A 27,770-nucleotide genomic window follows, 5' to 3' on the forward strand; every position below is an offset into this window, starting at 1 on the left:
GTGTTAGCCTCATGACCATTTTTAATAATATTAGTGTCAATTTTTGGGGTGATATTGACAAACTCTCCATACAATATTTGTAACTGCTGCTATCATAGATTTTTTTTTTTTTTTTAAATGATAAAAATGCAACAAGATTAAAAATTGTTTTCAGATTAACCAGAGGCATTATAGATGGTGGCTCGTGGCAAGATTTTTTTTTTTTTTTTTCATTTGAGTTATGCATATTAATAGGGATGCCACGATAAGTGCAATATCGTGATATTGCGATATTAAAACTGCCACAATATCGTCGTCGTCATGTTCACAAAATTTAAAAGAAACACATTTGTTAAAAAAGTCAGGTTGATTTCCATTTGTACAGTTCTAGCCCCCTCTAGTGGCTAGTTTATTCGTGCTATTTAATTTTCATTAGGGATATTTTGGCCTTCTATGTTTAAAATCTATGCTAATTGTCAGATAAAGGGGAACTTAATTTGCTTGTGAAGTGAACAATGTGTGCTTGCATTACCAAGTAAGTGCCTCAATATTGTTATTAGTGATTGTAGGTGGTTTATATGCATTGCTGTTGTGTACACAAGCACAATATTGATCTTTTTTTTTGTATGAGCTCTCTTTTTTACAATATTGTGATCTTTTGTAAATATCGCCAACGCCCCCACAATATCGTGATAATTATCGTAACGTGACCTTCATATCGTGATAATATCATATCGTGATGTTTGGATATCGTTACATCCCTACATATTAATGTTAATGGTGTAAACCACTTTGAAATTATTTACCTCGATCTCGTTTTTCACATATGAACAGGGGTGTGTAGACTTCTTATATACACTGTCTTATTATTGATCTCAGTGGAAGCGTGAATGTATTTTAATGAATTTAAATATTAATATATTAGAAAACATTTGTTTATGGGTTTTTTTGTTTTTTTAATCCCAAACAAGTTAGAATTATGTAAAATAAAGCGCTTAGGTAGCAAGATTTTTATTTATTTATTTTTTCTGTTGAATGTTGAAATGGATACACATTTGATGTTGACAAGTAAAAAGCATCTCAAGGACTCACCCATCATATTTATCTAGATCGGCTTCCGTTTCCAAGTGATCTCTGGCGTGATTGGCCCGCTCTGTAACTATGGAGACACAATAAAATAGTCATTTCCTATTAGCGCAATGACAAGGAAAAGACAATAACCAGCAGGCAAGAAAAAGTAGCGCAATTTGAAGTATTTACTGGACCCCATTGTACATACAGATTGATGTACGGGACAAAAGTGTAAGCGCGGAGGCAACAACAACAACAACAAGAAAACCTAATTCGGGTATCGTATATCACGGCCCCCAAAACGAGCCCGGGGCCCAGAAAACAAAAGCAAAATAAAATTCCAACTGTAAATCTGTGTGGCGCCCTTCTAATAACAACACAAATAAAAGACTTGCAAGCGGCTGCTGGTACTCCAGAGCAAACTGTATTCACTCTGATGGACCATCAATAGTGTGTAGCTTGCTGCAAACGCTTATTGAATAATAGATGTGTTTGGATACCCGAGCTTATCAGCTATCAGCGCCTCCATTAAGGCGCTGGCATGATTAATCGCACCATAAGCCCAATCATATTCTCACAAGCCTCTTCACGGCCGACGCGGGCGGCCGCCGAGAGTCATTTTTTATTTAAATGTTTAAAGGTAGCGACCCACCAATCACGTCCGTGGCGATGCAGGCGCGGCAAAACAGCGGCGCCACCTTCTGATCGTAAATGTGCTTCCCTTGCCGCTTCCCGCCGTAGGGATTGATGTACACCAGCAGGCTCTTGGGCCGATAGGCTGCAGAGAAAGAGAGGGTATTAAGATGATCTTTTTTTTTTTTCTTTCAAATGTGCACCTTGACATCGGCTTGATGAAGCTTTCATTAACGAGAGAGCCTTCAACAGGGCTGCAGGAGAAATAATGAGGGGTGCGCGAGGCAATCGCCAGGCACTGCATCATTTGCCGATAAACCTGCAAAAAGTGCCCAGACGGGGAAAATGCTAAATGGCTTGTTTATGGCTGATGGAGGGGGGGACCGCGCTCTCGCACAATAAACGGCGATACGACGAGCGGCGCGATTGCAAATGAATGGATCGAGATCGGGCGGTGCGGCCACGACGCAAAAACGGAATCCAATCAACCGAGTCAAACGTTCCAAATGTCCTCAACGTGGCGCTTCCTAATGTAATTACGGCGCTGGAAAAGATTCAAAGGTAGAGAGCACTCGGAGCGCGGAACTCCGCCAAGACTTGTCACCTGCAATCAGTCGTCTTAAGAGTCAAGTTTCATCCAATATAGAATACTGTCCCAATAATCGAACAAAGCACTTTTACAATGAATTTTTTTTAAAAACATTTAAAAGCAAAGGAAATAATTAAAAAGTAGATTTCTGTAATTACCAAAACCAATCCAAAACAATCCATCCTTCCATCCATCCATTTTCTTAACCACTTAGTCCTCACAAGGGTCGCAGGGGTGCTGGAGCCTATTCCAACTGGCTTCGGGCAGTAGTACACCCTGAACTGGTCGCAATCGCAGAGCACACGGACACAACCAACCATCCACGCTCACAATCACACCTAGGGACAATTCAGAGCGTTCAGTTAACCTGCCATGCATGTCTTTGGAATGTGGGGGGAGACCCGAGTACCCGGAGAAGACCCACAGAGGCACCGGGGGAACATGCAAACTCCACCCAGGAAGGCGGAAGCCTGGACTCAAACCTGCGTCCTCAGTACCGGGAGGCGGATGTGCTAACCAGTCACCCACCGTACCGCCCATTACCAAACCAGTCAAATTTAATTTAAAAATGTCTAAAAGACCTTCATCGAAATGGGGCAAAAAACAACAACATGTCTTTAAAATTATTTTAATTGACGGCTGTGCAGCATAACAGCTAAAATGCCACTTCACCATGTTGGTTTTGAAACCAATACTTGTGAGTCTGCAGATTTCAGAGCCCTAGTGGGTTTATTTTCAATTAGCTTAGCATGTCCTTCATGTAATCGGTACCTAAAACATTCAGTCAATTAACTCATTTTCTCCCAAAAACGTATAAAAACGTTCTATTTTAAATATTGCCATGTTCCCAAAGGCGTTTTTTTATTTATTTTTTTATTTATTTTTTTTAATGGTTTTCAAAGTAGAGCATACAGAAGGCTTTGATGCAGCCGCTGAACTGAAGTGAATGCTTGAAGCAATGGTAGTTACTACAAAAACTGCCAGCAGGTGGCAGAAGAGTATAAGAGACCAACCAGGGCCATGTTGCAAAATGATCTTTTTTTCCCACTGTTTTAAACAGATTTGGGAATAATGATGAAACTTAGCTATATTCTAATGCTAATTGCTGCAAAACGGAAACAGATAGAAATATACTTTCTTTTTTTTCCCCTGATGAAAGAAGAGACTCTAATCTTTTTTTTTTTGCTATGTTCCATTCCATGTTTTTATAGCAATAGAATACAATATTCTGTTGCAAAGTTCAGTTAAATGGCTGGGAGTGAATGAGTTAAAAACCAGTACCAGAATTTAAAAATCAATTCTACAGCTGACTGGGAGTAGACTGGTTTGTGTCCAAAACTTGTCTGACATCCATTGTGTTGTCATTTCTCTCCCTTATTCACCTCCCCAATACCTTCTACTCAAAAGTGCTGATTTCAAAATCCGAAACGATGCAACAACGCCATCTACAGGGATCTGTTCGTCAAGCAAGCATAAAATATGAAACCCTGCACAAGAAGCCCGTAGTTGACAGTGTGAGGCAGATTTGCTAACCATTTGCAAACCACTGTTGTAATGCCTTGACAGCTCCAAAGCAATGATCATTCCCATTCGGTCGGATCTGAGCTATATCCTGCAATGCAACCCAATTTCAACTTGTGCGCTAGCGCCATTTATACGACTGTGCCCGAGAGGGACTGCCTGCCTGCGTGCGAGAGCAGCTGCTGAAAAGCGACTCATATGCTATAGATTTGCCTCGGGACTCCCCCGAGGGCGTCGACAAAAAGACAGCGCCGAAAGAAATCCATGTTTTCTAAGGATAATAATGGCCTCCCGCTTTTGCTATGTCAGGCTTGAACACGACTTGCTGTAAGAAATACGCTTATAAACGGTGATAAAAACGACTTTCCGAGGAGCCAAACGTTCAACTCGATGAATAGAAAGGGAGGTAATGTTTTCAACGCCAGGCAAGGTTACACAAAATATACACAATGCATTGAAGTTTATAGTACAACCCATGTCATTTCCCATGTACTACATAAAGGTACTCTATTACACAAACAATTTGACTTCAATCATCATCAACGCAGTTGTGTTGTGGTATTTTTTTGGCGCAACAACAGAATAGATCCGAACGTACTTTGTGTTGACAGTTGATTTTTGATTGTTTGAATCCATTGCTGGCAAAGTTCCAGATCGTCACAGTAAAAGGTGATCTCGCCACATCGCCACTGATGCTGCGTCGTCCTCCTCACGTAGAAAACTATCCCCAAAAAAAAAAAAGATACATATATATCAATTGAGGAAATGTCTATTCGCAAAATGTCCCAACAGGCAGGCAATGTCATGGTTTTGAAAAAGTTTCCTCATCATCAAGGTCTAACAACCAAAGTCAAACGTAAAGTCCCACGGGGGACTTTGCTAAAATATTTACAGTAGTTACAGGCTCTAAAATGTGCATGCCAAGCACTTTTAATGCCTGACTTACTTGCTGAGTTTTTTTTTTCCTATCAGTAGTTTGAGTTGGGTAAATGTTGAGTGGGTGGCAAATCTTTCTATAGCCGTAAGTGGGAATGTGATGTGCCAAGTTTTTCACAAAATATGATTCAAATGCATGCATTAGCGGAGTCCTTTCTTTTCGTTATTGACTCAGATGAGTTATGTTAATCAGATCAACAATCTTAGAACATTCACATTGGCACACATCTACAATGGTAAATGATCATGGTAAATATGTATTACCAATCGTGTGCAAATGTTGCAAAATGCCATTTTGAGACTCAAATGCCAATGAAATTCAGTACTATAGTGCTGCTTAATACAGCATGTAATTCAAGTTAAAGAATACCCCAGGGATTCCCCATGCTAATTTCCAACTCTGTTGTAACTGCATATGATCATTTCATATATTTTAATACAATATCCCAAAAGACACTGTACACTATTCGGTTTTGTATTTAATGCCAGGTATCATTCCGACAGATGTGAGGCCATCACTATTAGACAGCGTAGACTGTCATTCCTCTGCCCATGGCCCGCCAGTTGACATTGAAGCGGCACTGCAAAATTGCTGTTTGGAAAGTTTTTCGGTCCCCCCGACTGCAGTGAGAAGCTTTATGACCTGCCATGCTGCTCCAGCACCAATTTGTGCTGTCAGACTGTTTGCTTGACAAACCACATGAGCGGAAGGTGTCCTACTACCACCACTGATGAAAAACACAGAACTTCTTGAGCAGGCGTTCTCGCGAAGTCTAGCCGAAATACTCCACTGGAACTTGGAGTTTACAAAATCGCATTCCAGCAGATGCTTTTTGAGCATCATGACCTTCCGCTTGAAGTTAAAGCTTCTCAAACTGCTGCTAAGCTTCAGTCCAAGATGGAAAAACTTCTTCTGCAACGTCGCTCCAATGTTGTGTTAATTTTGTCTGCCATTTTTAAATTTAGTCTCCGTTTTAGTCCAATTTCAGTCACGCTTTTTAGTTTTTATCACAGCTAAGCGTGGTTCACACAGCAAGATTTTAAAATTGTCGGCCGATTTCCAATCTTTGACATAAAGCACACGTGAAGAGAAAAAATCACGTGAGTTCCAGTTTTGAACGTACAGGGTGTGGTGGGCGGCCACACTGCACAAACACACTACACACGAGCCGAGTTCATTCAAGAATGTGACGGGAAGTCTCGCAAAACGTGGCTTCCGAGTCGTCAACATGAGTCCATCCTGGTTTTGAACTGAAAACGCGGCATAAAAAGAAAAGGTGTTGTTTAAAGGAGTGTAAATGGGCTCTGGCACCCGGAGACCACGTTTATTTGTGGAGAATGTGTGTGCGTGTATAAAATAAATAAATAAATAAATAAATAAAAAATACAAATAATTAAAAAAATACAAAGAGTGTAATAGCGCGAGCACGGACTTTCTGCTGAGGCATGACAGTTTTGATTTTGGCTTCCCCACCGGCTTCCTCGCTGGCTCGCTTTCTGATTGGCTGCACGTCACCGTAAATCAGCTGCGTGGAGCAAAGTCGAGCCAAAACAATCCAACCTGTTGGATATCCCCGATTTCAAGTCGGGGGTCCTTCCGAGCGCCGATATCGGGAGGTGCCGTAGGTGGTGACAACACACACGGAAGGATTATCGGTTGCGTCTCCGCGTGTCCTTACGATTGTCGGGAGGGGAAATTCTAAAATCGGGCCAATTCTCCTGCCGTGTGAACGAGGCTTAAGTCAACCTTTAGTCCATTTTTAGTCAACTATAAATTTCAAATTTGAGTCTCTATTTTGCCCAATAAAATGTAATTTTATTCGTCTACTTTTAGTCAACAAAAACTGTCAACATTTTAGTCTAATTTTAGTCAGACAACCATTTTACCCCTGTATGTGTGTGTGTGTATATATATATATATATATATATATATATATATATAAAATTTTTGGTCAGCAAATTATATTGAACCTTTTCAGACTTAAAACTATTCCACATCAAATTTTCTTATCTTTTTGACGTAAAACAACAACACACAATTACGGTGGCTACTGTGGCTCCATGCTATGAGCTAGTTTGCTAGTTAGCATAGCATGTGGTTAGTGACAGATTGGCAGAGACAAGATTTTACAAAATCATATCATTTTTGTCTCGTTTTTGTTCATGAACTAAAATGTCCATAGATTTTAGTTCAGTTTTTATTAAGTGAAGGACATTTTCGTCTCGTCTTCATTAGTCGACAAAAATGCATACTGATTTAGTCCCAGTTATTGTTTATTAATGAGGGTTTTAGTCTAGTCTAGTTTTAGTTCGGTGAAAAATGTGTGTTGACAAAATTATTTTGGTTTAGTTTTTGTTGACAAAATTAACACTGCTCCAATGTCAGTTGGCAAGCCACAGGCAAAAACTGTTTACAAAAATTGCACACCTGTCTGAATGTCATGTCAGGTCTAAGTGTGCAGTGATGACTGAGAGACCGTCATGTTGTGGTACCTGTGAATGCATGTGGATTGAGCGGAAGGTGCTTTGCTTCCTTCGTCTGGTCGCTAGTGTCCGTCTTGTGCACGGCCACAATTTCGCACATGTGCACAGCATGGTCGTGAGCTGCGGAGACACGAACACAATCGTCAATTATTCAACCGGCTTTACATACGCACACCCAGAGGGTGTGATGCTCCTTTGCTGATAGTCTGCGTAATGAGTTTTGTTCTTGTTTGATCTCACATATGCAGACAAAACAGTCCTGTTTGATGAATATGAAACGTATTCCCACCTTCCAGTGGAGAGCACTGGAAATACTCATTACATTTCATATTTGATGTTTGTCTGTTCATCTGCTGTTTTCCACAAAGGATTGCACAGAGAAAGTAATGCATGGGTGGGCCTAGAGCAAGGAAATGTACAGGTAGCAGCTTATGTCACGAGGGAAATGAACGGGCAGGAAAAAAAAAATGCAGCCGTGTCCCAAGAGATCCTTTGAGTGGTTTGCTGAAGGAACCTTCCAGTTGTCTGACTTTTCCATGGGAAGGCAATTTAAGATACTCATTTTCTGAAGGCTCCACGTGTGATTAAAAAAAGGGGGCCTGTGCATCATTTGGGCAGACTTGTTCATGAAAAGAATTCTTTAAGTAGAGCGTGATCTGGTTGTGCCGGTCCGTGGAGAGTGAGAAAGACGGACGGACGGGGATGGATTGTCAGAAGACTTGCTGGCGGTTACATCAAAGAATTTAATAAGGACTAATGTACTACTTGAAAGGAAGTGAGCTTGAAATTAAGGGCACTGTTGCACAGCCAGTCTTTTGCCAATCCAGTCTTAAACGTAGGGAAAAAAAAGTATGCTTAAGTATGCTTCTTGCAATAGACTTTTACAAAAACAAAACTTTCAAGGGATACTTGACTCTTTGAACAATTTTCAGCAGTGAAAAGTTAATATTTTGTCCATAATGAGTTTAATAACTTTATTTTTCATGTACAATTAATACCTTTTAAAAAGTAAACTTGCTGTCACCTGATGATGACATCACTTGTGCTGAGGAAGTAGGTTACAGCAAATCATGGCTCACCTGATTTCTGGGTTTGCTCAGTGAACTGAGCCATGATTGGTCGTTACCTACTTCCTCAGCACAGGTGATGTAATCATCAGGCGACAACAAGTTTACTTTTTCAAATTACTTTTTAAAGGTATTAATTGTACATAAAAATAATGAAGTTACCACATTAATTATTAGGGGTGTGAATTGCTTAGTACCTGACGATTCGATTCGTATCACGATTCATAGGTCACGATTCGATTTGATACCGATTAATCCCGATACGAATTTGTAAGTCGATTGTTGCGATTTTTTTTTTTTAACTCAAATTTAGAAAATACTAACCAGTAAACTTGTAGATGTGCACTGTAAGATTTGTATGAAAATGTATTATTTATTTATCTGAAACTTCAGTCTTATAACTGTGAGCCACTGTATTTAACAAACAGTTTGTAATCTGTTTCACATTTGAACAGCTTTGAAATAAAATATTAAGGCTTAATGTTCCATTAATTAATATAACATTTTTCCATGATTAAGGTGTGAACCCTAACCCTAAGTAAGACATTTTGTTGAATATTTTCCATCAAAAATGGACGTTTAAAAATCGATTCGGCTGCCAATTGAATCGATTCGAGAATTGCGCGATGTAATATCGTGATATATTGCCGAATCGATTTTTTTTAACACCCCTATTAATTATAGACAAAATATTAACTTTTTACAGTTGAAAATGGCTCGATGAGTCAAGAATCCCTTTAAATGATGGAAACATTGTATTAAGTATATGGCTGATGCTCATGTATGTCACAAAGTAGAAGGAAAACCGAATAGAAAAAGCCATTATCTGACGACATATATTTAGTTATCTAAAATGCATTGCTCTCGAGTGCCTTGTTGTCAGCCATGAGTGTGCGCACATCACACAGACAACAGGTGTAAGAGTGTGGAGGTGACATTTTTTTTTATTTAATCATGACAGCTAACATTTGAACCAGGGCTTCAAACTGGCGTGGCCACTTTAGAGCGTCTCGTTGTCTCGTTTTGGAAAAGTCCCACGATGGAACATATGTATATATGTTACAGCTCTGTTTTTTTTTTTTTTTGTGATCTGACACTCATTTTGAGCATTCAAATTTGTCAGGGTTTGAAAAACACTCTTCTCTGTGGCGTGTCTTATTTAGAAGACTTTTTTTATGTATTTATTTTCACTTTACAGTGACGTGAAGGCTCATTTCCAAATAGGTTTTACGTTTATCCAGGCTTGCTGAGTTGGTCTGGCTGAAAAAGAATAGCATAGTGATGGGAAAGGACCTCGCGCGCGTGGCGTCGAACTGACCTCTTCAACTTTCTGGCGCATTCATTCGTCCCCGTCTCTCCCTGTCGAATTATGAAGTTGATATGGCGAAATGGATGGCGGGCACCGCCACATATTATTTCTCTCCGGGGAGTCTGGCCAGGAATGGGATTTCATTTCGTTCTCAAATAAAGATGATGCGGCTGCCGCGCAGGCATGAATAAGTTTACGGCCATCGATATTCACACTTTGACAAATAGGCAGAAGAGTGATGGCCTTGAGGGGAATAGCGGCGCGGCGGTAATATGACATTCACTCCAACAATTTAAACATAATGTAAATGGAATCCAGACCGCGCACGTATGATTGCATTACTCTCAATTACGTCTCCTCAGGTTATATGGGAACTGCCCCTCAAAATGATAACTGCACGTGTGTTCTCATATGCTGACGCGTTATTTCAAGGCACGTGCAACAGGTAAGCAAACGTAGATGATCAATGGAGGAAATGTGTGTGCGTAATAATAATCACAGTAATCGTACAAGATTAGTCAACGTGACCTGTGCGCCGTTATCTTGCCTGTTGTTATCATGTTTATGATCATGCTGATACTCCTGGTCTTAAAGTGACACCCAAGAGGAAGACATTATTTCAGCCTATCAACAAGTGACCTCAACCAGGATAAGAACTGCTGTAATTTTAGCCACAAGAACCCCTGCCACACGCTCACACACACGCACTCTTACAAATACACAATAATCCCGTCCAGCACACCCACATACAGAACACATCCCCTCCACATGCACATTTGCCCAAGTTTTGAGCTGAGTGAAGTCCTCTAAGCTACATGCTAAGCCCCTCGGCCATACAAGGCCCAGATCCTCTCTGCGCTGCTCTGACATCCTTTCCCTTTGTGTCTCCAAAAGGATCTTAGTAATGGCACTCGGCCACAGTGAGTAGCCTATTCATACAGTGCGGCTCAGTGTGTTGCTTTTGAGCTCAATAGGTCGCCTCACTGCTGAATGTCAGGTTTTTGAGAACCGTGATGTGTGTGTGGGGAGAGATTATCACAAGTGAAGAGAGGAATAAAAAAAATATATATATATTTTCTTGCTCTTGGTCTTCTTTTTCAGTCCAAGACAGGACTTCAATTTTAGGGGAGAAACACAACATTTAACAGTCCAAGACCAGCCAAAAAAGAAAAGAGAAAAATGGCTTAGACTAGAGTGTGTCCAAAAGATTTATAATTGGACTCAAGGTTTGCCATTACTGGGGCCCAAAAAGTGTATCAAGTATTTCATACTTTTTGGGGTACTCTGAAGTTGTGGTGGATTACAGTGGACGCAACATAAATTATCGGACACCAAAACCTTGCATTTTCCCTTAATTTGACGTCTCGGACCGTTTTCAAATATCAGTGGTGTAGTCCAGGGTATATGCGGGTGTACGGCACATACCCGCTTCTTTTTCGGTCAGCAATGTCTATACCCAGATTGGCAAATTAGGCAATCAGAGGCAGAGATGGGTGCGTCAAATAGTGTCTTGAGTTGTGATGCTGTCCTCAAGCTTTAGCTCAATGGAAGCGCTTTGCGTTCATAGACTGGAGACTTGCTGACGGTGTGGGTTCGATCCCTTGGGTGGGCACTGCCGGTTACGCTTACAAACTTGCACCGTCTAGTTTAGTTTTATATTAGCTGGGCTTGTCGATTTTAATAGTAAGTTGAAATGCAAGAATGGTTACTGAAGATTTGGCCTAAAACAATAATTGAGCTGCAGCAGTGAGCGTTTGTCACTATTTTTGTTTCTTCTTCTTCTTCTTCTTCATCTTCTTCTTCTTTTGTTGTAGCTAACAAATACACAAAAGCATCTGATGTACTCTTTGCTCGTAAAAACGAACGATTACGGCGAATAATGAGTTGTAAAGGACAGGATATTGAATTCTGTATGCTACCTAATTTGTGTAGATTCTAAAACAACCTGTAGGGATGTAACGATATCCAAACATCACGATACAATATTATCATGATATGAAGCTCACGACACGATAATTATCACAATATTGTGGGGGCGTTGGCGATATGTAAAAAAAGATCACAATACTGTAAAAAAAAAAAAAAAAAAAAAAAAAAGAGCTCATACTAAAAAAAAAAAAAAGCACAATATTGTGCTTTTGTACATAGGTAACAGCAATGGATATAAACCACCTACAATCTCTAATAACAATACTGAGGCTCTTACTTGCTAATGCAAGCACATATTGATCGCTTCACAAGCAAATTAGGTTCCCCTTCATCTGACAATTAGCATAGATTTTATACATAGAAGGCCAAAACATCCCTAATGAAAATTAAATTGCACTAATAAAATAGTCACTAGAGGGTGCTAGATCTGCACAAATGAAAATCAACCTCTTTTAACAGATGTGCTCCTTTTAAATATTGTGAACATGACGACGACGATATTGTGGCAGTTTTAATATCACGATATCACGATATTGCCCTTATCGTGATGTTGCCCTTAACCCTACCTGCTAGCGGACGATAACGCCCTTATATGTGTTAATACTTCTTGCCATTCACAAATCCTTGGGCGCTCTCCGCCGTGTTGAAACTTGAATAATTCTCTAAACTTGGAAATTCGGGTATCGAAATAAATTCCCAGTTGTCCAGTAGAAAATACAACATGAATGGGCGTTCATGTGCAGTTTTCTACTCGACATGTGGTATTTACCGTAATTACGATACCACATGAAGGCAGCATTATTCCACTCGTTTCCACTTGTTAATGAGGTAGATTATTGTAATGTAAGACAGCACTAAAAACTGAGTTGTTTGATTCTCTAATAGACAACTGAGGGGCATATTCACTAAAGGTTTGCGTCTCCTTTGCACGGCGCTAACCGGTAAAAATGGAGCAATCTGGGAGCGACTAATTCACTAAACACGCGCAGATGGAGAAATCCGACACTAAGTGCGCCGCCAACCAGATTGTGCCAATGTGCGTCGGTGTTATTTGCACATATGTACATTTGGTAATTTGCATACATTTGAAGCAAAAAACGCACACCCCAATGCAAATGAGACTCATTGATATACAGTGGCTCATTCAATAACGCCAGTGCAAATAGCCACACTGAGTTTGCGTGACGTAAATAACGTTTTTGGAAAGCATGTATTAACCAGCCGCAACCTCTATCCCGGGATCATGACAGCTCCAAGCTTGTGGGCGTGTTTGTGCCGGTACATGATTAGCGCAATATCCTTAGTGAATAGGTGGGTAACTGGGCGCAGACTGCGGGTGTAGTTGTGGTGCAATATTTCGTGCTATTATCGGACGCAGCTCATTCTTAGTGAATATACCCCTGAGTCTCTAAGCAAGGCTCATAACAAGACTCATTTTTAACATCCGCCTCATAAAACAGTACATATAGCGTTTTGTTGTTAGTGTTACATTACAAAATGAATGGAGCTGAATGAGTGACAGCCTTCAAGGGCTCCAATATTAACAAGAACGGAACGCTATCCTACAAAAGTAAAATAAAAAGGACCTTTACGTTCACGTAATGAGCCTTAGGATGCAATCTAAGGTCGTTTGGAAGTAATTGTAACCGCCGTAAGAGCGCCATCCTGCATGATAACAACAATTGATGGTGTTGTGGTTTCTTTTAAGCACGTTCTGCTCATCCTGATGGCCAAAAACCAAAGTGACATCCCATCTGACAGGATTCCTCGCACTCATAAAAAAAGAGGTTTGTCTCGCCTGTTTCCTTGGCATGGATATGACTCGTGTGCGTATAAAACAGAACCCGCTGGGCCTCACCTTCCTTCAGCCTGACAAAAAGCTGTCTTATTCATATTCAGCTCCACTCCCATGCCCTGTCCGCCCCCCTGCTTGTACACAGTGGATGGCTATGTAATCCCTTTGCCGGTACAGCAACAATGTGTTAGAGGACAAGCCGGCACAAGTTAAAGGGAACCGCTCGCCGCCGCTTGCTGCGTTCTCTGGTTTTTAAGTCCTTGCCATTTTCGTTTGCACATATCTCCCTCCAAGCGGCGTGCGCAGCTCGGATGCGACGGAGAAGATAAGCGGATGAAGTGTTCATTTTTGCCATACACAGAAAAGGCAAGCTTAACACAAGTGCTAAAATGGGAATGATGAGTATAAAAAAGCTCCCCCCCCCATCCCTCACCTCGCCAGAAGGTCTCCACCCTTTTGCATTGATTCATTGTGTAATTAGCTTCCCTCCTCTGTCTATTGACCCCCAGCTGCAGCAGGTAAATAAACACAATCACGGTAATGAAAGGGCCCGTATTGCCGGCTGTAATGCGGTATAAACCTGCAGTTTACCCAATCTCCAGCTGTCGTTTTTCTGGCATTCCTCGCCCGTATCGCTCCCCACCCCTTCTCTCTGCGGCCGTCTCTCAACGTACAGACAGGGCTGCGCATTGAGCGTCGGCTTTAGATTACAAAGCACAGATCTGCCCGGGTACACTTGGCAGCGGACTGTCAAACAGGACGTGCACGGCTCGCTCTCCGGCGCAATGGGTTTGCTCGACCGGCGCGTAGGCAAACAGATGGAGACGAGAGGACAAGCGAAGGTGGAAGGTATAACGGGAGAGCTGTCTGTCGCTACGGGCGCCATGCTTGCGCTCCTGCTGGTTAGCCAGCCATGGAGGGAGAGAGAGAGAGAGAGAGAGAGAGAGAAAGAAGATCCACTCTTTCCAGATCCACCTGCTCCTTCACTTCCTGTAATTGGCGGCAAAATACGCACTCGCCAAACAATGTGGTTCAACTTGCATGTCCACGTTTTGCTTTCTGACAACAATCAGTCTCAAGACAAACAACAACTTACTGAACCGGTTGTGATTGCCAAGTGAGGACAGGAGACAAACATGAGCGTTTGGATGAACTGTTGCTTTCAGTTGGGTATTTTCGCACAAGTTAACATTTTGCCATCCACATACTGCAAATATTTTTGTCAACTAAAAAGCGCTAAAAGCATCACTCTTGTCACTCCATTGAGAAGGACGGGGAGTGCTCAAAACGATCATGAAATATTAAGAAATTATTATTATTCAAAGCTCAAATTATGGAATTAGTTAGTTGGAATTTCAACACTATTGATCACATTTTAGAGCAGGAAAAGTGGAACCTGGTTGTCCAGACAAAACGCTGACAGCTGGATATACTTTGGATTCCAGGAAGTAGCAGAAGATAGCATGCCTGTTTCTACTTTCTGCATATGTTGGAAATTGTGGGATTTCCTGATTTATCTGAAAATTCAGAAGATGCTGGCAGCTCACACTCAAGCGAACTCATTCCCAGGTTGACTGCGAGTTTGGGGAAGTTGGCACCTCATCTTTAGGAATTGAAGGCTAGTTCTACCAATCGATGCCATCAAGAAAGAGTTCCAGTGAAAGACTCGAGGCTGACTGAGGGACTGAATGAAACCGATGTTGATGTTGCGTTTTTTCCCCCTTACCCTCCCTTATGTTTTTCTTTTAATCTGCAAAAATGTAAATGGCGAGTTGGCAGATTTTGATCACTTCACTTAGCCCCAAACTTCCTTCATTGCTTGAAGTGATTCTGCAACTATAATGCACTGGATCTGTATCCGGCTTTACCTTTTAACAGGGAAGCAAATATCCTGACAACCCCTCTGCCGGCAGGCCAGCAGAGAGATATGTGAGGCTTTAGTGGGCCTGAGGTTGCGTCTCTCACTGAGCATAGTGATTTGAAGGCGAGAGCGAGTTTTTTCAATGATCTCCCTTCCAGGTGGGAGCTTTGCATTGTATATCCGAGGAAGGGTCGAGGCATTATGTGGACATTTCCTTAAGACTACATGGGACCTGATGCCGCCGCAGTGGATTGTGTTTGGACTGTGTGTTTAAAACTCAGAATCCCTTCTATCTCCGCCTCTGCATGTGACTGACAGCTGCTCTGATTCAAGAAAATCCTCTTAAATGTCAACGACGCCGTTGCGGTCTGCAGCTACGATGCACAAGTGACGCTTACTACTCATAACGAGTCCTCTTGGCATTTACACACACTTGATTCCTGGTTGAAGGGAGGACAAACAAACGTGAAAAACAGGCCAAAGTGAAGCCATGGTGTCAATTGTATGACGAGGTTTCCCGTGATACAATCTGCAAGGAATTGTTCTCCTCTGGTTAAACCCGTATCTGGTTTTCCATCCATCGTCTGTGTCATTTTGATACACACATTCGGGTGTATATTGTATGTGACAAAAACAACAATCCCTCCCACTCATCATTTGCATACCAAACAGGATTATTTCCAAAACGGTGGGCATGGAACTAGTATCCTGTATCATGAAAAAAGCAGGCAAATGTCCCCGAGGCATGTTTTTACAAATTAGAAGATGACAGCTGCAATAGAAAGATGTCTACACATTAAAAAAACAGGCAATAATAGAAAGTGAATATTTACCATAGTCATTTAGCTTTTCCTAATTTTACTGCTGAATACTCGATTTAAATTAGTGAAGCCAGAGACTTTCCTACTTCCAATGGTGACTGTATAATGCTGTTATAGCGCAGTTCTTCAATCTGCCCCCCCCCCAAAAATAAATAAATAAATAAATTATTCATTTTAATTTATTTTTTATTAAATATATTTGTATATTTTTCCCCATTGTATTTTATTTATTTGTTTCTTTTTTATTTATTTAGGTAATTGTTCTTCCTTTTGCTATTAATATTTACTTGATTGAAGCATACTGCACTGGATCTGTATGTGTCTGATAGGATTTTATTTGGCTCTATTTATGTTGGCATGCATGTGGTTGGAAAGATTAGGCCGCCACAGTGTCTTTGTGTAGTTTATTTAGCTTTTTTATTGTCATTCCAAAAAAAGTGACAGAGAGAAGGGAAATACTTTATAAAACCAAACGAAAATAAAGCAAAAATAAAGCAAAGCTACTCAACCTTTAAAGACGACTCACTGCTGTGCGTTAGTGATTACGTTCACATGCTATTTACATGATCAACTAAACTCAACTCAAATTTCTCCAACAGTTCCCCAATTTCCTTTTCTCCATCTCATTCTCCATTTTCATTCAATTTGTCTCCAGTTCTGAATCCCACCTTCAAGTTCCCGGTGACACGCTCAGGTCACAACGATCACCAGGAGGCATTTTGACGTGACCAAGTTGGAACATCGGTTCAATAAAAGGAAGTGTTTATGGCGGGATATTATGGGGCACTTGATACCACTTTGAAAAAGGTCAATGGCCAGGTTTAAAGTGAAGTGCGCCGACGATAATTGCCCCGCTGGATACGCTACAATGATCGCAGACTGGGGAACTCGTTTACATGAGCAAACATTAGCCCTGGAGCTAATACCCGTGTCTGCTGTGACGGCACGTGCCAAAAAAATGCTTGCACAGAAGATCATTAATAACTACTTAAATATGAACAATCACAAATTCCAATTTAACAATCTATTACACAAAAAGTCGGATCATTTCACCCTTTAAATTGTCTCCGTTGAACCCCAAAGAAAGTTCAGATGTAGTATGCGTTTTCCTGACATTTGTTTTGTATTTCCTTTCAATTTAGTATAGAAGTCAATCAATCATTTATTTCATTCATTTGTAAAAGAAAGAAAAGACAGTATAAATAATATTAATGTTGAATAAAAATGAGCAGAAAGAAGCGAGATATACAGTAAGTTACATTTTGGTAACAAAAACAAGGGTGTGTAGACTTTCAATAATAGACAGCTAGATATTCAGACCGATAGATTTAAAAAAAAAAAAAGTTTAATAGGCAAGGACTGAATTGTCATAAATGTGTAGTACAGTTTGTATAATGATGCCGTAATGGGTTTGCTTATCCTGCCTCTGTTTTGCGCATAAATGATGCAATATATTAAATCATTACTGTGGGATTGTGCACATTTGGGGAACACTGTGACCTAAACAATAAAAGAATGTGAAAACCTTGGTCGTTCATACTTGTTCAAACTTTAAAGACAGAAGCTACTTTTGTGTATTACGTTAATTCTCTGAGCATAGATTTACCTGTTGGGGAAGTGCTGCCGGAACTTCTCCTCCAGTTCTTCCTAATGTCCTTCCATAGAAGAAAATCCCGATAAAGAGTCACCTGTACCTGCCCGTACTTGTGGAAAAGTTCCGACAACAGCACGGCATTCTGGTGATCCATGACTTGATCAACTTCTTCTGCGGCTGCCACCATAACAGACTGATCTCACTCAGTACATGCCGTTTTGTGTGTCGTTGCCTCATGCTGTCAGGGGAACTCGTTTGGCGCAAAGATTTTGTACGAGTGAAAGATGATTCACACCAGTACGAAAAAAAGTTTCTCCAACTCACAGTGCAGCTTGTTGAGTCACTTTAATAATATCATAAATGCATGCAATCCAGTTAGGCATAAACGATCATGTGCTGTTCATTCTGTTGTCACCTCTTTTATAGAATTAAACCATACCAGGGAAAGTGACAGAGTGAGTAGTCAGTAACTTGAGTTTGACAGGGAAACAAACATTACACATCAGCACAATCGGCTCTCATGACCCCAAAGGAAAGAAGCACATGCCACGAGGGGCTCCCAAAACTTACGCAAGTTGCCTTTTCTTTTTTTCTTTTTTTTTTCTTTCTTTTTTTTTTTCATGACCTAGCAACCTCAGCCTGTTGATTGTTATTTCAAGCCAGAGTTCCACTCGAAATATGAGGCCCCTGTGAAGAAAAAAAGGAGAAAAGAAGTGGGGAAAAAGTCACCTTCGGTCCCTGAGAACATTAAAAAGACTTACCTCATCCCACTCTTGTGGAATAACTTTTTGCACAAGACTAAAGAAAAGACTAAACACTCTCGGGAAAATATAAAGCTTTTACAATAACAAACAAACAAATGCAACATAAAATAAAATACATTCTTAAAATGGAAAATGTGTACCTACAATCTGCAAATGGACTTTTTAGTCACTGATACTTTTTTTTTTTTTTTGCGTAGTTTGACTCGAACCTTTTTCGTGACTCAAAGCGGTCAGAAGCGTCTGTCCCTTTCCAGTCAAATCAGCGAAATAATAATGCGTGTCACAAGGGAAAACACCCCCCATGCCCTCCCACCTCCCCCATGTCCCTCAGACCAGAAAGTATGGCCAAAATAAAATAATTTAGTAGTGTTTCACTAAATTTGGTTCATTAGAATATTTTCACATTCTGTATATAGATAGATGGACAGATGCTTGATTGAAAAAGCAATATTCACACATATATAGTCATAAATAATGTAGGAACAACCAACAAAGTAAAGACAAATACACAAGCTGCACTGAGGAGGAATTAAAAGTAATTGAAATCAAATCTAAGGGAGAAGAAGAAAAAAGGAAGATAAATATGTTAAGAAATAATTGATTGTGCTACAGTAATTATGAAAAGTGGGAAATATAATAATACCGATAGTGATATGATGATGCAATGATAAATTATAATACTCCCAATATGTAAAATAAAAAATACAACTTTTTTCGGGGAAAAATGCATAAAATCAAACCAAAGTTGTTTACTTAGTCTGCATTTCCCTAAGAAAAAATATACAATGCCTGGTATTTGTGTTTAGATATCACGAATTTTAGATTTTGTGATTTTTTTTTTCCAGACAATTGACAAATTAATATTCTACATTGTCTTAATACACGTTATTGTGGTGCTGATGCTGGTGGTCTCCCACTTGATTGACTTGACTTTTCGCTTTGTCAACAAAGCCACGACATAAAATAATTACGTCACCCGCCCCTCAGGCAGATCTCACTTCTGATTGGCCCGCGACGAGGAAATACCGCTGCAGCCAATCACAGACGGCCTTACTCGCTCATGAACAAGTACCAACATGGCTGCGCTCTGAGTTTTCGAGGAAGCAACCTGGTGTAAATAAAGCCTAATTTGACGTTTTGCCAGAAGCGACAGCGTCCGAACGTCTGTGTTTAGGACCGTCCGGACCCGAACGGAAAAAATGTCCAGTGACGGAAACAAAAAGCAGTTCTGGAAAAGAAACGCGGCGAAGGTTCCCGGCAGGTGAGTGACGTGTTCCCCTACGGATGGCTAGATTAGCCCAGAGAGGCTAATTCACTCTTGGGTCTCAGTGCTGAGATCCAGACGCAAGGTTTCACTTCCATTCCCAGCCTCAATCTGTTACATAGAACAGTCGCGATTTATTACACTCATTGCGTGTGCGCCACATTCGCTTCGTAGCTGAAATGGACACGTTTCGAGCCGGCTAAAGATGCGATGCTAATAGCGGCTATCGCAATCACAGACTTCTCTCATGACACCACAACACAAATGAGCTCTGATTTTTTTTTTTTTTTTTTTTTTTACAATGAAATGGCTGCACTGTCTGCACAATTGATATCGCTTAGATTAGCATGTGCATGCGCGCCCTGATTTTTAATTCGGTGTCTCTCTGTCACTTTCCTCAGTATTCAGCATGTGTATGGTGCACAGCATCCACCTTTTGATCCACTTCTTCACACTAAGTAAGTGTTAATTTACCCTCTGTGTGACGTTTGTAGGTGGGGTGGGGTGGGGTGGGTGATGTTATTGACTTCAATTGTGTTACAGTTTGGTATTATTATCATACCTCTGCAAGGGCTTGTTGTGAAGAAGAAAAATGAGGAAGTGCCCTTACCAGAAAATCAAGTTGTGTTAAACTGTTGATACATGAGTTCGGTACTCGTCCACTAAGGACCTTTTCAACCTTAATATTTTCACAACTCTTCTGACGAAACATAAACTTAAAACTAGTTGAATGGTACCTTTGCCATGGCCTGAGGGGGTCTGTATCATATTTAGTGGCACTAAGCAACTTAGAGGAGGATGGTAGGAACACTGCCACACAAAAAAATTACAAATGTGCTGAATGCTTTATGGCATACATTACTTCACTTTCACCATTTGTTACAAAGGTGGAACTTGAAGTCAATTTGAATGGTGAGGCACAATTATTGCTTTCGTGGCAGAAGCTGCAAAACAAAAAGTTTGTCTGAGGAGACAAAAAAAAAAAAAAAAAAAACAAAACGGAAAGGGAAGCTACCAATGATTAACATTAGCCTGGATTTCACTCGCTAGCATGAGCTAAAAAAATGACGACGCAATGTGCTTGTCCTCATAGGAAATGTGGTCTTCCTTCAGACATAACAATACCGCTTTTGTCCATATGGTCCGCCATAATCAACATAAACTGAAAGTTCCTTAGTGCTGCTTTAATGTATGTTATTATTGTTATTGTTATTATTATTATTATTATTATTATTATTATTATTATTATTAGGTATGGTAAAGGTAAAAGGCCATGCCAAATAAGTGTATTGTGCATGTCGTGTTTTTTTTCAGTTTCTCTGAGATTTTATTTTCTTTATGAAAGGGATCACATGCTCTCCATGACCCTAATAATAATAATAATAATAATAATAATAATACAAGCTTCATTTATTCATATGTATAGCACCTTTTAAGGGTACCAAGGATGAGAGGGGAAACAAAGTGACATTTTATGTCTTTAGGATTTGTTATTTTTGCATTTCTGGATTTTGTAAAATGAACTATGGAATGCACTTATCATTTTATCAGGGCATAGTTAGTCCCGATACTAGGTATCGGGCCAGTCTTTCAATGTATTGGTATTCGCGGCAGCTGCCAGCCATTAACTAGAAATTAGAAAAATGGCTTAAAATATCATGAATTTGCATGCAGTTTTAAGAAAAAAAATGTAGATTGGCATATGTAGGCCTTTCTTTGAAATGACCTGGCATTGTTTTTTTTGGCTGAAATTTGATATATCAAAAGTAATAGTGGTATCGGTGACTACTCGCATTGGTATCAGTCTGAAAAAATTCGTATTGAACATCCCTACTTTTTATTTATTTTTGTTGATTCAGTTTGGATGAATGAATGGGTGCGCACTAAGAATCTTGACATGTTGGTCCCAAGACGTGGTGCAAATTATATACAACCCTAAAATATTTAATAATTGCTTCTATTAAGAGTTTAAAATTTAAATATAGCGCAAACTATAATCCCACAACTACCTATGATCCATTTAATGTGTTTATTTTTCCCTCCCCATTCGTCTAGTTTGATTAAAGCTGGCCAGAGGCCGTCTCCCGCCACGCCGGGCAAGCCCAAGAAGGCCACCACGTTCCAGGAGTTCGAGAGCATCACAAGTGATGCCTGGGACGTCGGGGACGACGATGACGAGCTGCTGGCCATGGCCGCGCAGAACCTCAACATTGAGGTCGTCATGGAGACCGCCAATAAGGTAACAATGGGATTCTTGGCTCACTAGCAAGTCAAACGTCAAACCTGGGCTCATCCTCTACGCAGGTGATTGAGAATCACAGCAAGTTGCAGGAGAGACAGAAGCTGGACGACCCCGTGGAGTCGCCCCACCGGGACGACGACGCGCAAGAGGAGGCGGCCAATGACTATGAGGAGGATGAGGAAGATGAGGAGGGAGACTTGACCAGTCCGGAGGTTTCTTTCTCTTTCCAGGGCAGCCTCGACACCGAAGGTCGCCTAGTGAAGTCTCACAGCGAAGCTCCCATTGGCTCACCGAAAGGTTAGTGGCGCATACATGGCAAGGGGAAAAAAAAAAATAGCCTGTCTGTTTTTCATGTGCCACTTATGTGGATGTTCTTTTTCTGGTTTGACGCTTTAATTGTAAGCTAAGAAGCCATAGATTAGCAAAAGGATCATCAAGCCAAACATGCAAAGTGCTCATACTTAGGTTGAAGTCTTTTACTACCAAAGCTGTCATCTGGAGTGATCTTTATATTCTCGTTATTATATCATCACTCTCACTTGTAAGGGGGGAATTAGGGCTGAAGGGGAGAAAAATCGTTGAAATTGTTGAGTTCCGGCTGTGAGGTGAGCAGCAAACATGCTATGAGATGATGCAAATGATTTCTGGCAGCTCATCATTAGAGAGAAAAGCCGGAGCAACTTGACGACAGGCCAGAATTGAACTCCTCTGATGTTTAAAGTGTTCTCGGCAGCCCTCGTCTGCGCTCGCGTTTATTACTTACATTAAAATGATTCGGAAGCGGGGAGCTTGTTGTCGGGGGGTTACAATTACCACTCTGTCGACGTTTGCACAGTTGAACTTCAAAAGTCGAATGACTCTGTTAAGAGTTCAACCAAAATGTTCTGGAAAAATAACTGGAAATCCTGTTAGACTTTTGCTCAAGAAGGACCTCCCGGATCAGCTCCACAAATGTGTTTTGCTTTGACTTTAACTTTGTTGTGTGTGTGTTGTCATCACAGCTGTTATTGCAAAGAGGAACAGTGTAATAAGTACCAAAAAATGTCACATTGGTGTGGCTACTCAGTAAAATTTGATGATTATGTTCACAAATAAATTTGACGTATTCAGCAATGACTCTAAAATGCCACTAGGTGACAGTAATTCTCTTGACTTATTTTGAAAATTTATCCAATGGCTATTTTCCCCAATTATTGCAATTGCATTTTAACATTTTAATGTGCTTTTTTTTAAGGTTGATTCCCATCTATTTCTTTTTAACAATCACAAGCAATAAATTAATCGGTATGACAAGAAATATGCATTAATGTTTTGGTCTTATAGGTTAGGCTTATGCTGAAATAAAGGCAAATGAACCATGAAGTAATATGAGACAGTTCATTTATCTACTTCAGTTAGGGTTGTCTTTTTGTTTGACTTGCAATCTTTTAAGCGTTCACTTTGACAACTTGTCCAAAATGAACCATAAGACATTACGCCATAAAACAAATTAGAAAAATAATGCAACAAAAAAAAAAAAAACATCAGTAGCTTATTACAGACACTATATAATAAATTACATTAACTATTTCTAAAAAAACATTTACTAATTACAGCCATTTTGATTTGAAAACTGTTCTCCTACATTGCGATGTGGATTTGAAGTCGATTAAGTGTTCAGCCCTAGTTGATGATGAAAGTGACCTGTCGCCTAAAAACTCGAGTAATTGACAACCTCCATTAGAAATGTCGATTATATATAGTTGAATATACCACAAAATAAGATCAAATAATTTCAAACTCATTTTACAACCTGATGCTTAAAAATGATGGCTTAATATAATGATATAAAGCATCGTAGCGTATTCCAGAAAGATCACAAAATTTGCAGATGTGTAATTTTTTCGGTGAATGCCTGGGCACAGAAAAAAACATGCTAATTTGTGAATAATGAACTGAAATTATGCACAGTATTTATATTTGCAATGTTTATGCATAAAGGCAATGGAGGACAGAGTCAATGAAGATCTTGCCATATTGATTATACTGTATACAGCACTACAACTTGTTACAAAAGTGCAATCGAAAGAAATGTATTATCGTACACTAGTATAACTTGTAACATGTAGAATCTGGTAAGCCTGTTGCCCCGTCTGCTGTCAGTTTCGTTGCAGCGTTATGATTACATAAACAGCCCGCTGCCCTCCGGCGCTTCTTCTCATCTCCTTGGAGACGACGCGGCTCGGGCTCGCACGCGCCTTCAGATCGCACGGATATGCGCATATGTAAGACAAGTTATTTGACACCTTCGGGGAGAATGATGCAAAAACTCACATTAGAGATGCAAACCTGAATAAATGAATGGCGGATGCGTTTCAGCAGGTGGGTAAACAGTACGCTATGTTTATGTTGAACGGTGTCACTGCATTGAGCCGGTTGAAGTCACTCAGCAAGCGTCTTTCTTTTTTGTCACTGCTTCCCTGTTTGGGGTTACTCTGACACAATCACAACTCACCACTTGTCTTTAAGTCTACATTTGTGTTTGGAGTCTTTTGGAGCGCATCTGCAGCATGTGAGCTCCGGCAGACCGAATTAATGTTTGTCCCCGCTGCCGTGGTGGCTTCACACTTGAATCACGCACATCTTGCCGCAACTCATTTGGGAGGAAGAAAGAAAGAAAGAAAAAACCTGCCACTAACACTAATTACAGTCATTTTCACCAGGCGACATGCTTGCAGCGAAACAACATTAAAAGAAAAATGGTCACATTGCTTTCAAAATGGAGATTTGATGGCATGCTGCAATGTAGTACATAATCTTGCCTTTGGCACATTCCTCCGCTAATGTAAAATGGGTCATTCTTTTGATAAAAGAAACCCCATCTAACGAGCCAGCTTGAAATGGCCCCCTCAGAAGGAATGTTTCATTCATATACTGTGGAGTTGCATTCATTCATGATGGACTTGTGTACTGTTTTGATACTGTATGTAAAATCTATTAATAGAATTGGTGCAATAACAGTTCTGTCGTCCCTTTATGTGAAGCTGCAGGTTTGTTTAAATTGTGAAGAGTACCACAATTCCTGAACCATTTATTGACCTGAGGGACAATTGTATCATTTATAATTTCAGATGTAGCTCTTTGGATCCAGGCTTGAAATAAGCTCATGTGAACCAGTAATACAAAATCCTGTATGTTTATGGTTTTGTGCATATTGTTTTTTTTTTTGTTTTTTTGTTTTTCCTTTCCATTCATTGATACACGGGTCTTTTCATCCATCTGGCAAAATACAATAGCTTGTGTGTTTTTCTGTAACCTCTTGATCCTTTTTATTTTCCTCTTGCGGCAGATGCAGCAGGTGAGCACGCAGCCATCTACAGACAGCGCTCTCTGCCCCACCGGCCGGTCATCCCACTCGTGGCGCGCATGGCCGACCAGAACACATCGGGCACTCCGGCCATGACGGAGAGGGAGGCGTCACGTCTGGATAAGTTCAAGCAGTTGTTGGCTGGCCCCAATACAGATCTTGGTAAGAGGCAGTCAAGACTTTTCTTCTCATGTTTTATTTTATTATTTTTTTAAACAGTTGTCATGTTTTGACTTTTGCAGTCACAAATTTCCGTTCCTTTGCATCCGTTTGGCTCTCAGCTGTAGTTTTTTCCCGCTCACTTACTCCGCCAGCTGTGCCGCACTTTTAACGATGCCGGGGACAAGGGGGCAGGCGGGGGTTGATGGGAGAGTCACACAACCATCTGGAGGAGCAGATTAGGATAAGACCAAAAAAACACCAGCACCTACAACAACAAATAAACGGGGCTTTGTACCATCCAAACGACATGCGTCTGTTGTTGATCCAACTCAAGAGACTTCTTGTCTCCTGGCCATGTTACCCTCATGACCGGCTTCCCAACAGTACAGTGCACTTGTTGCATTACATATATACAACAAAAACACAAATATAGAATACCGAATACCTTGACTTTTGAGTTTGATTAGTTCTGTGACCACACTTGCAACTGTATCTAAAATCAACTTTCCCTATTGAAAGGGATAAAACTGCCATTAATTTGTTCCAGGCAAAAAAATGGAGACAAATTCTTGCAATGTAATCATTTTTAATTCGGAAAAAAAAAAATACCTCTATAGCCATGTGCTGTATAAAAAAATAGTCATGCAATATAAAGAATTAAGCAGTTTTTGCAACTCTTTTTTTTTTTTAAATTAATGCAATGGAAATTGTGCTGCACCTTCTGACCTGCCAGGAGACAGTCAGTAATTGCTCCAGGCAAAAAAAAAAATATATATTTCAACGTAATCATTTTTAATAAAAAAAAATATATATATATACCTCAATAGTCATGTGCTGTATAAAAAAAATTAGTAGTTTTTGCAAGTTCTTTTTTTGCATTACTTCAGTGGACATAGTGATGCTTCTTCTGATCTGCCAACAGGGGACAGTCAGTAATTCATACTTGTATACAAAGATTAGATGACACATGAAGGCTGTAAGAGCTAAGTTGCAGTTTCGCAGAACATGAACAACGTATGCCCGAGTAAGTAAGTCTTTGCACACTTTGTGTTAAATTATAAGTTGTTTAACTGTACAGTTAAGCAGAAATATTGATGCTAGTCTGTTTAGCTGTTCTCTGGCGGTTCACATTGTGTGTTAGCATGAAGCTAGCAGACTTTCAGAAGGGAGTCAACTGGTTTGGTTAAATCCACAATTTGTAAATCTCTTTGTTATATTAGTTCTATAGTAAACTTCAACTGGAGTGCTAGTAAATGGCATGAACCAGGCTTGAAATGGGCTTTTCGTAAGAAATGTTCAACTTACCAAATGTACCAGATGCGGCGCTAGTAAGTCAAGGCACCGCTGCACAAACACAATCTTGTTTGTTGCTCAAAGCAAAGCACGTGTTAGCCTTTTGTGAGAATGGCGTACTCATTGAACTCCTCACAAAATCTCAGCTCAAAGCCTCTTTTCCTTCATCACGTGTCCTTTGTGTCACGCCTTGAGTGGTTTTCTACGCCGTGCCTAGAGAGCACTCGAGAAAAAAGAAGAGTATGAAGGGAATTAGCGCTTAGCGACTAATGAGTCACATGCTTATGCTTAACATGCAAAGTGTCGGAAATAGTTCAATGCAGAAATGACGAGGTTTAATTAGCGCGGGCGCCTTTCTTTTGTGAAAATACTGTTTGTCCTGATTTATCTCAACTGAAACACAACCACGCAAGGCTGTACAGTGTAGTCAAGGTTATCACTGTGTCATTGTGTTGTGCAGGAACTGCTATATTCTGTCTGGTCTCTCCAAACTGGTTCACTGTTTAGTCAACTGTGCACAGTGTAACCCGAGCGTCAGGTCCAGGTCCAAAATAGCCTTGTGACTAATTCTGGCATATTTACTGAAATGTTTGTTTATTCATGTGTACTGCTTCTGATACAAATAAATAGAGAGGAAAAAAAACGTCTTGAGACGTCCGACCTGCCAAGCATCATTGTCAGTCTGATTTTAGTTGAGGCTCTATGCTGTGATTACAATGCTAAGAATCTGAACATGATTCACTTGATGTAAGTAAGGGATTGAGTATTTTAGATTTGCCTGAGTATTGGATGTGTGGGTGCTATTGGGAAGATGGATGATGATACTAAAATGAACTTAAAAGAAAAAGAAAGTTGAAAAACTGATCTCGAGGGGAAAAAAACAAAACAAACAAAAAACAAAAAGCTCAAATTGATCCTTCTAGTTGACAGCATGACCTGCTCACCATGCTGTCTAATTCAGCCAGCTTCTTGGGATGCAACATAAAATAAGTTTGTTTAAAAAGAAAAACAATTACCGTATTTTCCGCACTATAAGGCGCACCGCATTATAAGGCGTACCTTCAATGAATGACATATTTTAAAACTTTTTCCATATGTAAGTCGCTACAG

The 27,770-nt window shown here is 40.3% G+C and overlaps 2 protein-coding genes across 4 annotated transcripts in view; one reads left to right on the forward strand and one right to left on the reverse strand.

The window, feature by feature from the left end:
• The window catches only part of cerk (ceramide kinase), a 34,920-nt gene extending 17,089 nt beyond the window's left edge, over positions 1-17,831 (reverse strand). The window contains exons 1-5 of one of the 2 annotated variants that reach the window (XM_077499471.1): positions 17,602-17,831; positions 7,223-7,333; positions 4,392-4,514; positions 1,703-1,828; positions 1,072-1,138 (exon numbers count right to left, since the gene is read on the reverse strand). In XM_077499471.1, coding sequence (XP_077355597.1) covers positions 1,072-1,138; positions 1,703-1,828; positions 4,392-4,514; positions 7,223-7,333; positions 17,602-17,776 — 602 coding nt within the window. In that variant the 5' untranslated portion in view covers positions 17,777-17,831. The remainder of the gene's footprint in view (positions 1-1,071; positions 1,139-1,702; positions 1,829-4,391; positions 4,515-7,222; positions 7,334-17,601) is intronic. The other variant, XM_077499472.1, reaches the window with a different exon arrangement.
• Positions 17,832-19,418: 1,587 nt separating this feature from the next.
• tbc1d22a (TBC1 domain family, member 22a) overlaps positions 19,419-27,770 on the forward strand; it is an 81,580-nt gene continuing 73,228 nt past the window's right edge. For both annotated transcript variants that reach the window (XM_077500985.1, XM_077500984.1), the window contains exons 1-5: positions 19,419-19,614; positions 20,019-20,075; positions 21,673-21,856; positions 21,922-22,156; positions 25,188-25,367. In XM_077500985.1, the coding sequence (XP_077357111.1) occupies positions 19,553-19,614; positions 20,019-20,075; positions 21,673-21,856; positions 21,922-22,156; positions 25,188-25,367 (718 nt within the window). In that variant the 5' untranslated portion in view covers positions 19,419-19,552. The remainder of the gene's footprint in view (positions 19,615-20,018; positions 20,076-21,672; positions 21,857-21,921; positions 22,157-25,187; positions 25,368-27,770) is intronic.

Source organism: Festucalex cinctus, chromosome 16 (assembly GCF_051991245.1).
Source record: "Festucalex cinctus isolate MCC-2025b chromosome 16, RoL_Fcin_1.0, whole genome shotgun sequence".
Lineage (NCBI taxonomy): Eukaryota > Metazoa > Chordata > Actinopteri > Syngnathiformes > Syngnathidae > Festucalex > Festucalex cinctus.